At 33.3% G+C, this 12,811-nt stretch overlaps 1 protein-coding gene across 1 annotated transcript in view; it reads right to left on the reverse strand.

Moving 5' to 3' along the window:
- LOC149773979 (sodium/hydrogen exchanger 8-like) overlaps positions 1 to 12,811 on the reverse strand; it is an 88,922-nt gene that overhangs the window by 17,815 nt on the left and 58,296 nt on the right. The window contains exons 13-14 of the mRNA XM_089945928.1: positions 10,931 to 11,073; positions 7,279 to 7,353 (exon numbers count right to left, since the gene is read on the reverse strand). Coding sequence (XP_089802054.1) covers positions 7,279 to 7,353; positions 10,931 to 11,073 — 218 coding nt within the window. The remainder of the gene's footprint in view (positions 1 to 7,278; positions 7,354 to 10,930; positions 11,074 to 12,811) is intronic.

Below are 12,811 nucleotides of genomic sequence, written 5' to 3' on the forward strand. Positions count from 1 at the left end.
AACAGGCATGTTGTTTTATTTACACCTACATATCAATCAACAGGCATGTTGTTTTATTTACACTTACATATCAATCAATGGGCATGTTATTTTATTTACACCTACATATCAATCAATAGGCATGTTGTTTTATTTACACCTACATATCAATCAATAGGCATGTTTTTTACACCTACATATCAGTCAATAGGCATATTGTTTTATTTACATCTACATATCAATCAACAGGCATGTTGTTTTATTTACATCTACATATCAATCAACAGGCATGTTGTTTTATTTACACCTACATATCAATCAACAGGCATGTTGTTTTATTTACAACTGCATATCAATCAACAGGCATGTTGTTTTATTTACACCTACATATCAATCAATGGGCATGTTATTTTATTTACACCTACATATCAAATAGGCATGTTGTTTTTTACACCTACATATCAATCAATAGGCATGCTGTTTTATTTACTCCTACATATCAATCAACAGGCATGTTGTTTTTTACACCTACATATCAATCAATAGGCATGCTGTTTTATTTACACCTACATATCAATCAATAGGCATGTTTTTTACACCTACATATCAATCAATAGGCATGTTTTTCACACCTACATATCAATCAATAGGCATGTTTTTTACACCTAAATATCAGTCAATGGGCATGTTATTTTATTTACACCTACATATCAATCAATGGGCATGTTGTTTTATTTACACCTACATATCAGTCAATAGGCATGTTGTTTTATTTACACCTACATATCAATCAACAGGCATGTTGTTTTTTACACCTACATATCAATCAATAGGCATGTTTTTTACACCTAAATATCAATCAATGGGCATGTTATTTTATTTACACCTAAATATCAATCAACAGGCATGTTGTTTTATTTACACCTACATATCAGTCAATAGGCATGTTGTTTTATTTACACCTACATATCAATCAACAGGCATGTTGTTTTTATTTACAACTACATATCAATCAACAGGCATGTTGTTTTTTACACCTACATATCAATCAATAGGCATGTTGTTTTATTTACACCTACATATCAATCAACAGGCATGTTGTTTTTTACACCTACATATCAATCAATAGGCATGTTTTTTACACCTAAATATCAATCAATGGGCATGTTATTTTATTTACACCTACATATCAATCAATGGGCATGTTGTTTTATTTACACCTACATATCAATCAACAGGCATGTTGTTTTTATTTACAACTACATATCAATCAACAGGCATGTTGTTTTTTACACCTACATATCAATCAAACTGCATGTTGTTTTATTTACACCTACATATCAATCAACAGGCATGTTGTTTTTTACACCTACATATCAATCAATAGGCATGTTTTTTACACCTAAATATCAATCAATGGGCATGTTATTTTATTTACACCTAAATATCAATCAACAGGCATGTTGTTTTATTTACACCTACATATCAGTCAATAGGCATGTTGTTTTATTTACACCTACATATCAATCAACAGGCATGTTGTTTTTATTTACAACTACATATCAATCAACAGGCATGTTGTTTTTTACACCTACATATCAATCAATGGGCATGTTATTTTATTTACACCTACATATCAAATAGGCATGTTGTTTTTTACACCTACATATCAATCAATAGGCATGTTTTTTACACCTAAATATCAATCAATGGGCATGTTATTTTATTTACACCTACATATCAATCAACAGGCATGTTGTTTTATTTACACCTACATATCAGTCAAAAGGCATGTTGTTTTATTTACACCTACATATCAATCAACAGGCATGTTGTTTTTATTTACACCTACATATCAATCAATGGGCATGTTATTTTATTTACACCTACATATCAATCAACAGGCATGTTGTTTTATTTACACCTACATATCAATCAATAGGCATGTTGTTTTATTTACACCTACATATCAAATAGGCATGTTGTTTTTTACACCTACATATCAATCAATAGGCATGTTTTTTACACCTACATATCAATCAATGGGCATGTTATTTTATTTACACCTACATATCAATCAATAGGCATGTTGTTTTATTTACACTTACATATCAATCAACAGGCATGTTTTTTACACCTACATATCAATCAACAGGCATGTTTTTTACACCCACATATCAATCAATGGGCATGTTATTTTATTTACACCTACATATCAATCAATAGGCATGTTGTTTTCTAACACCTACATATCAATCAATGGGCATGTTTTTTACAACTGCATATCAAATCAACAGGCATGTTGTTTTATTTACACCTACATATCAATCAACAGGCATGTTGTTTTATTTACACTTACATATCAATCAATGGGCATGTTATTTTATTTACACCTACATATCAATCAACAGGCATGTTGTTTTATTTACACCTACATATCAATCAATAGGCATGTTTTTTACACCTACATATCAGTCAATAGGCATATTGTTTTATTTACATCTACATATCAATCAACAGGCATGTTGTTTTATTTACATCTACATATCAATCAACAGGCATGTTGTTTTATTTACACCTACATATCAATCAACAGGCATGTTGTTTTATTCACAACTGCATATCAATCAACAGGCATGTTGTTTTATTTACACCTACATATCAATCAATGGGCATGTTATTTTATTTACACCTACATATCAAATAGGCATGTTGTTTTTTACACCTACATATCAATCAATAGGCATGTTTTTTACACCTACATATCAATCAATGGGCATGTTATTTTATTTACACCTACATATCAATCAATAGGCATCTTGTTTTATTTACACCTACATATCAGTCAAAAGGCATGTTGTTTTATTTACACCTACATATCAATCAACAGGCATGTTGTTTTTATTTACACCTACATATCAATCAATGGGCATGTTATTTTATTTACACCTACATATCAATCAACAGGCATGTTGTTTTATTTACACCTACATATCAATCAATAGGCATGTTGTTTTATTTACACCTACATATCAAATAGGCATGTTGTTTTTTACACCTACATATCAATCAATAGGCATGTTTTTTACACCTACATATCAATCAATGGGCATGTTATTTTATTTACACCTACATATCAATCAATAGGCATGTTGTTTTATTTACACTTACATATCAATCAACAGGCATGTTTTTTACACCTACATATCAATCAACAGGCATGTTTTTTACACCCACATATCAATCAATGGGCATGTTATTTTATTTACACCTACATATCAATCAATAGGCATGTTGTTTTCTAACACCTACATATCAATCAATGGGCATGTTTTTTACAACTGCATATCAAATCAACAGGCATGTTGTTTTATTTACACCTACATATCAATCAACAGGCATGTTGTTTTATTTACACTTACATATCAATCAATGGGCATGTTATTTTATTTACACCTACATATCAATCAACAGGCATGTTGTTTTATTTACACCTACATATCAATCAATAGGCATGTTTTTTACACCTACATATCAGTCAATAGGTATATTGTTTTATTTACATCTACATATCAATCAACAGGCATGTTGTTTTATTTACATCTACATATCAATCAACAGGCATGTTGTTTTATTTACACCTACATATCAATCAACAGGCATGTTGTTTTATTTACAACTGCATATCAATCAACAGGCATGTTGTTTTATTTACACCTACATATCAATCAATGGGCATGTTATTTTATTTACACCTACATATCAAATAGGCATGTTGTTTTTTACACCTACATATCAATCAATAGGCATGTTTTTTACACCTACATATCAATCAATGGGCATGTTATTTTATTTACACCTACATATCAATCAATAGGCATGTTTTTTTATTTACACCTACATATCAGTCAATAGGCATGTTGTTTTATTTACACGTACATATCAATCAACAGGCATGTTGTTTTTTACACCTACATATCAATCAATAGGCATGTTTTTTACACCTAAATATCAATCAATGGGCATGTTATTTTATTTACACCTACATATCAATCAACAGGCATGTTGTTTTTTACACCTACATATCAATCAATAGGCATGTTTTTTACACCTAAATATCAATCAATGGGCATGTTATTTTATTTACACCTACATATCAATCAACAGGCATGCTGTTTTATTTACACCTACATATCAGTCAATAGGCATGTTGTTTTATTTACACCTACATATCAATCAACAGGCATGTTGTTTTTATTTACACCTACATATCAATCAATGGGCATGTTATTTTATTTACACCTACATATCAATCAACAGGCATGTTGTTTAATTTACACCTACATATCAATCAATAGGCATGTTGTTTTATTTACACCTACATATCAATCAATAGGCATGTTTTTTACACCCACATATCAATCAATGGGCATGTTATTTTATTTACACCTACATATCAATCAATAGGCATGTTGTTTTCTAACACCTACATATCAATCAATGGGCATGTTTTTTACAACTGCATATCAAATCAACAGGCATGTTGTTTTATTTACACCTACATATCAATCAACAGGCATGTTGTTTTATTTACACTTACATATCAATCAATGGGCATGTTATTTTATTTACACCTACATATCAATCAATAGGCATGTTGTTTTATTTACACCTACATATCAATCAATAGGCATGTTTTTTACACCTACATATCAGTCAATAGGCATATTGTTTTATTTACATCTACATATCAATCAACAGGCATGTTGTTTTATTTACATCTACATATCAATCAACAGGCATGTTGTTTTATTTACACCTACATATCAATCAACAGGCATGTTGTTTTATTTACAACTGCATATCAATCAACAGGCATGTTGTTTTATTTACACCTACATATCAATCAATGGGCATGTTATTTTATTTACACCTACATATCAAATAGGCATGTTGTTTTTGACACCTACATATCAATCAATAGGCATCTTGTTTTATTTACACCTACATATCAATCAATAGGCATGTTATTTTCTAACACCTACATATCAATCAATGGGCATATTTTTTTATAACTGCATATCAATTAACAGGCATGTTGTTTTATTTACACCTACATATCAGTCAATAGGCATGTTGTTTTATTTACACCTACATATCAATCAACAGGCATGTTGTTTTTATTTACAACTACATATCAATCAACAGGCATGTTGTTTTTTACACCTACATATCAATCAATAGGCATGTTTTTTACACCTAAATATCAATCAATGGGCATGTTATTTTATTTACACCTACATATCAATCAACAGGCATGTTGTTTTTTACACCTACATATCAATCAATAGGCATGTTTTTTACACCTAAATATCAATCAATGGGCATGTTATTTTATTTACACCTACATATCAATCAACAGGCATGTTGTTTTATTTACACCTACATATCAGTCAATAGGCATATTGTTTTATTTACACCTACATATCAATCAACAGGCATGTTGTTTTTATTTACACCTACATATCAATCAATGGGCATGTTATTTTATTTACACCTACATATCAATCAACAGGCATGTTGTTTTATTTACACCTACATATCAATCAATAGGCATGTTGTTTTATTTACACCTACATATCAAATAGGCATGTTGTTTTTTACACCTACATATCAATCAATAGGCATGTTTTTTACACCCACATATCAATCAATGGGCATGTTATTTTATTTACACCTACATATCAATCAATAGGCATGTTGTTTTCTAACACCTACATATCAATCAACAGGCATGTTGTTTTATTTACACCTACATATCAGTCAATAGGCATGTTGTTTTATTTACACCTACATATCAATCAACAGGCATGTTGTTTTTATTTACAACTACATATCAATCAACAGGCATGTTGTTTTTTACACCTACATATCAATCAATAGGCATGTTTTTTACACCTAAATATCAATCAATGGGCATGTTATTTTATTTACACCTACATATCAATCAACAGGCATGTTGTTTTTTACACCTACATATCAATCAATAGGCATGTTTTTTACAACTGCATATCAAATCAACAGGCATGTTGTTTTATTTACACCTACATATCAATCAACAGGCATGTTGTTTTATTTACACTTACATATCAATCAACAGGCATGTTGTTTTATTTACACCTACATATCAATCAATAGGCATGTTGTTTTTTACACCTACATATCAATCAATAGGCATGTTTTTTACACCTACATATCAATCAATAGGCATGTTGTTTTATTTACACCTACATATCAATCAATAGGCATGTTTTTTACACCTACATATCAGTCAATAGGCATGTTGTTTTATTTACATCTACATATCAATCAACAGGCATGTTGTTTTATTTACATCTACATATCAATCAACAGGCATGTTGTTTTATTTACACCTACATATCAATCAATAGGCATGTTGTTTTATTTACACCTACATATCAATCAACAGGCATGTTGTTTTATTTACAACTGCATATCAATCAACAGGCATGTTGTTTTATTTACACCTACATATCAATGAATGGGCATGTTATTTTATTTACACCTACATATCAAATAGGCATGTTGTTTTTTACACCTACATATCAATCAATAGGCATGTTTTTTACACCTACATATCAATCAATGGGCATGTTATTTTATTTACACCTACATATCAATCAATGGGCATGTTATTTTATTTACACCTACATATCAATTAATAGGCATGTTGTTTTATTTACACCTACATATCAATCAATAGGCATGTTATTTACACCTACATATCAATCAACAGGCATGTTTTTTTACAACTGCATATCAATCAATAGGCATGTTGTTTTCTAACACCTACATATCAATCAATGGGCACAGTTTTATACATCTACATATCAATCAATCGGCATGTTATTTTACAACTGCATATCAATCAATAGGCATGTTGTTTTCTTACACCTACATATCAAGAGGCATGTTTTTTACACCTACATATCAATCAAAATACATGTTGTTTTTACACCTACATATCAATCAATAGGCATCTGATTTTTTTTAACACATTTGTTTGACTCAGGTGGTTCACTATGATCAAAACAAATTGATGTACCTCAGCTATTAAATATGATATACTAACTTACTTTTCAATCCAGGGCAGTCACTTAACATACTCTAGTGTACATTCAAGTCACCCATGATAAGACTTCAGTGTGCATACAAGCCAACCAACATAAGACTTCAGTGTGCATACAAGCCAACCAACAATAAGAGCAAACATCTTACCATTTCCTTTGTTTTGCTGAGTGAAACCTCTTGGTTAGATTTTTTCTTCTTTTTCTTTTTTTCAGCCTTTAAAAACTGAAAGCAAAAAAAAATTAACATTGGCAGCACTGGAACAGTAATATCACTGATCATGAAAAAATAGGAGAACAGCAAAAACTACAAGAAATATTACAGCTTGAATGCAAATAAATTTTGGTAATGTGAACTAATGAGGTCTAATTTCTCTAGCAGCATAAGATTTTTTTTAAAAGTAAAGCAAAATTATTTATAAATTAGTGATGGCAATGCATAAAGCAAACATAGTGATGGATACATGTAGTCTGTTTTCATAGTGATGGATACATATTGTATGTTTCCATACTGATGCATACATGTAGTCTGTTTCCACAGTGATGGATATATGTAGTCTGTTTCCATACTGATGGATACCAATATTTCCTGGTAAATTGTTTCTTTCAGAATACCAATTCAGAGCACTCCCATTTGGACTCAACATCAGCCCTGGGTCTTTGCTTGTCTCATGAACCAAGTAATGGCACATGTCTGAACTATTTCTATGGCTGAAACATAACGTTACCTGGACGACATCCTGTAGAAACACCAGGCTGAGTTAACACATAACATAACCCTTTTTACTCTGTTTACCACTCTGGGCTTGTCTTGCCTAGCAGAAAACTTTTAGCTCCCTTTAGCTAAAAGTAGTATCTGAAATGGGTGGATTTGCGAGGTAGTAGTAGTTCTCCTAAGGTATCATGATTGGGTAATGTATTTAAAGAAGAAACATTAGGCTGTTTCCATACTGAAGGATACCCATAGTCTGTTTTCATATCTCTGTTTTCTTTCCTAACTTTAGGTAACACAGCTCAAACTGAGACGAAGGAATCTGATCAGCTGAATTCCATCAAATAAAATTTGACCTGCTGATAATGAGCAGTCTCTAAAATATCTAGCTTTATCTGCTTCAAAATTTGCTGGGTTACAACATCTAATACAAAGTGACCTTGATATTTGACCTTTTGATCATCATCTATGTGCACAACATCCACAAAGTTTGATCTCAGTCGGTGATGCAGAATTAATGTTATTGGGTAAGAAGTCTTTTATATAGTAAATTACGTTTTATCAAAAAATATTTATGTAATCGCATTAACACAGGGGATTATTCTCTGCTACCTCCAAAACCCTCCCTTTAATACAAAGAAATGTCTGTTTTATTGGTTAACTCCCCTTATTCCTGCTAGGTGGCTACCGATATTCTGGATGTAGTCAATCTGAGTTTAAGCAAAACCGTGCACTGTGGGAAAGGGTGGGAGGGATTTCTAGTACTGTGATCAGGTATTTCTGGAGATACACAATTTGCTAAAAATATTATACTTTCTCAATCATATACATTAACAAATCACATTAACATTAGGAGAATAGGTAACAGGAGGAAACACTTTAGCATCCAACCTCTACCTGTTTGACCCAGCAGATGCAAGATGATTGCTCCATTGGAAGGATGAACTTTTTCTGACATGAGTTAACCAAATGCAATGTATTTATACAGTGTGAGATAAATCCCTGTGCAATCACATACATTGCCACTGCACTACATTTAAATGTTTCCCAGGTGAATCCAGCAAAAGTTGCAAGGTCATGCCTGGAGCTGAGCTTTCTCTTTATGAATGGCAACTGGTAACTGTCTGGTTAGATACCAGTGACTTATCAAGATTCAGCACTCTCCTTTGTGAGGCCATGTCATGCAAACAGAAACTGGAGAAAGTAGACTGGACATGTAAACCAAATAATTATACATCTTAAATTGAGACAATATGTCCAAAAGCTATTTTTTTCCCAGCAGTAATAGTGACCTTGATGTCTGATCATTTGATCTTGTAACTGAAAGGCTTTTCCTTACTGCAAATTCAAGCCATCCATAAAGTTTAGTAATTACAGATTCTGGAGAACTTGCGTTAATGTAAATAAATGAAAAAGGAACAGATGGAAGGATGAATAGATGAGCAGAGTGATGATGTTTTAGAGTTTTGTTAGATTTTGTGGTATTGTATTGATAGAAGTCAATGCCATTTAAACCCTATGAGTTCATTTTTACTGCAATAGTCACACACTATGGGACAACAAAAATATAATTAGAATGCTAGTGTGAAAGATTTTATATAGTAAAACCAGCTCAGGCTACTTTCAAGGGGTTCTGGATGTACAAGGAAATGAAAAAACTTAAACCAAATTTTGAACAAGTTTTCTATCACCCTGAACTTAATGAGTAAGTCTGCATATTGTAGAATGAATTGTCATAACTTTATAATGATTCATCAGAAACATGAGAAAATCTATCACAGAATTTAGGAAATATGTGCAAATGAGAAACTTTAACCAAAACCCTGATGCTGCCTCTGTTGGAAAGGTGACTGATATGTATTATCATGTGGTGAAACAGAAAACTAGCATATTAAGTAAAATACATAGCCAACAATGAGCACATATCATGATGATGAATACATGCCAACTGCTGCAGCAATCCTTTGAAAACTGCAAGAATAGATGCATACAAATGATTCTGTTATATACTGCATCCTGCAGCAAGTAAAAAAATATAACCATGGAAGCACAATGATTTGTCAATATGAATATCTTCTGACAATGCTCATAATATGTACCAAGTTTCAAGGCAGTCAAAAAAAAAAAGAAGTGAGACTGTGGGTGAATGGATGGCCAGCAAGCTGGATGGTCAGACATATAGATTCCCCTGGCATGTGTATTACAAAAAAAAAAATGTTTTGGCATTTTAACATAGTCTTCTGATTGTAAATCCTGCAAGAACTCCCAACAAAAACCACCCATCAGGTTTGGGAAACATCAGATTGTAAAATCAGTAAAAACTTGAATTCAACAAAGTCCACCAACCAGACTGTGGAAATACAATTTAAATTAGGAGGTTTTCTATTTCAAAATATAAGGTGGTCTATTTTAGATTCTAAAACCTGCAAAATTTAAAGCTAGTTGTCAGGGGAAGTTTATTAAAGTGTTACTGCTGCCTTTACTCTTTTATAGGATGGAATTTGATTCAAATTCCTATGTGGACATTACTAAGAGGTCACAATACAATTTACGACTACAATTTCTGTCAGGTGACTAACAGTCTCTACTACTCTAACTACATACACAAAGGTTCAATGATCAACCTTCTCACTCAAATTCAAGTACAAGAATGGATCAAGGCAATAATGTGTAAATAATGTTAGCGTTATAAAAAACAGTATATAAAGTTAGATATTTTAAAACTTTAAGATTTTAAAGCCAGCAGCTAACAAGAATACTATTTGGCAGTGGTGCAAGTTGATCTTGGCAGTTGAATGTACTGTTACAGAGGTAGATCCAGCTGTGGTGGTGGTTGTTTTTATCAAGCCATCTTATTCCATTTATAACACTACACCTTTACAATGAAAGAAGGCTACTTTCATGGAAACAAACCACCACTCAAAATTAAACCCTTTCAGGAAAATTCCTAGATCACCCTTGAAAAATACCTGAAACAAATTATTAGCTATGAAAGTGGGTTATTAAGAAGCTAACATGTCAGTACCAGAGATTGAACTTAGTATTATAAAGTGCAAAGTGAGTAACTAAACCATATCCCATCTGTACTTACCTTCATAAGTGGCATTGTGGCTCCCCCTAAGAACATTATTGTGAACAGAACAATAATAAGTGTTGTTGTTACCAACACATAGCTCTTTTCTTCTGAACTCTCCAGCTGTAGACTCAGAGCAAATGCGATAGCACCACGCAGACCTGCAGAAGAAAGGAATAATTTATTGGATTTTCTGTCTCAATCTATGTTGGGTTTGCACCAATACAGGAAAACCCAGTTGATCTATGTTGTGGTGTTCCACAGGGGTCTGTTCTTGGACCTGTTCTCTTCATTCTGTACACTCAGTCGCTCTCAAGTGTCATAGATCGTCATCCAGTGTCTCACCAATTGTACGCTGATAACACCCAAATATACAAATCTAGCCACCCAACTGAAGTTGATGCTACCATCCAAGGTGTAGAGAGGTGCATTTCTGATGTGAAATCATGGATGACTTGTAACAAGTTGCAGATGAATGATGATAAAACTGAGGCCATTCTGATCACAACACAAAGATTTTCTCATTCACATCCTTTACCTCAAACAATAAATATTAGCAACGCCAACATTAAATTCACACAATCAGTAAGAAACATACGTGTTACTCTGGACAGTACTCTCACATTGCACCAACATGTCATGAACATATGCAAGGCTGCATATCTTGAGCTGAGACGCATCAGCTCAATTCACAAATATCTTTCAGTTAATGCCACTAAAACACTTGTGTGTTCAAGACTGGACTATTGTAACTCAATTCTGTCTGGTTCATCTCAATATCTACTCCAGAAACTTCAAAAAGTTCAAAACACAGCTGCTCGGATCATACTTCTTTTTTAGAGTACCACGATCAGAACACACCTCCCTGCTGCTCTGTACCCTACACTGGCTATCCATTCGATCCAGAATCAAACACAAAATTTGTTCTCTGTGCTACATTTCACTGTCGGATTCTAGTCCAACACACCTATCTGACCTCTACCCATGGTCTACACTGGTCTCTTTAATTACCCATGGTCTACACTGGTCACATTAATTACACATGGTCTACACTGGTCACATTAATTACCCATGGTCTACACTGGTCTCTTTAATTACCCATAGTCTACACTGGCCACTTTAATTACCCATGGTCTACACTGGTCACTTTAATTGCCCATGGTCTACACTGGTCACATTAATTACCCATGGTCTACACTGGTCACATTAATTACACATGGTCTACACTGGTCACATTAATTACCCATGGTCTACACTGGTCTCTTTAATTACCCATGGTCTACACTGGCCACTTTAATTACCCATGGTCTACACTGGTCACATTAATTACCCATGGTCTACATTGGTCACTTTAATTGCCCATGGTCTATACTGGTCACTTTAATTACCCATTGAAGACAGCAGACCAGTGACTACAGTGTTCACTTGAAATACCTGCAAGTGCATTATGGAGATAGCATATCATACTGAAAATGTTCACCATAAATACCTCATGGCACATTGCAAAATTGCTGATCATACCTAGAGACCCATAATGAGACAGATCATGCCTGCAGACACATCATGGGACAAATCATGCTTGTAGACACAAAATGGGACAGATCATGCCTGCAGATACAAAATGGGACAGATCATGCCTGCAGACACAAAATGGGACAGATCATGCCTGCAGATACAAAATGGGACAAATCATTCCTGCAGACACAAAATGGGACAGATAATACCTGCAGACAGATTATGAGACAGATCATACCTGCAGACACATAATTGGACAGATCATGCCTAAGACACATTCTGAGACAGATCATACCTGCAGACACATAATCAGAGAGATTATGCCTGCAGACACATAATGGGACATATTATGCCTGCAGACACAAAATGGGACAGATCATAGCA

This window comes from Sinohyriopsis cumingii, unplaced genomic scaffold (assembly GCF_028554795.1).
Source record: "Sinohyriopsis cumingii isolate HCF-2022 unplaced genomic scaffold, ASM2855479v2 utg000488l, whole genome shotgun sequence".
Classification (NCBI taxonomy): Eukaryota; Metazoa; Mollusca; class Bivalvia; order Unionida; family Unionidae; genus Sinohyriopsis; species Sinohyriopsis cumingii.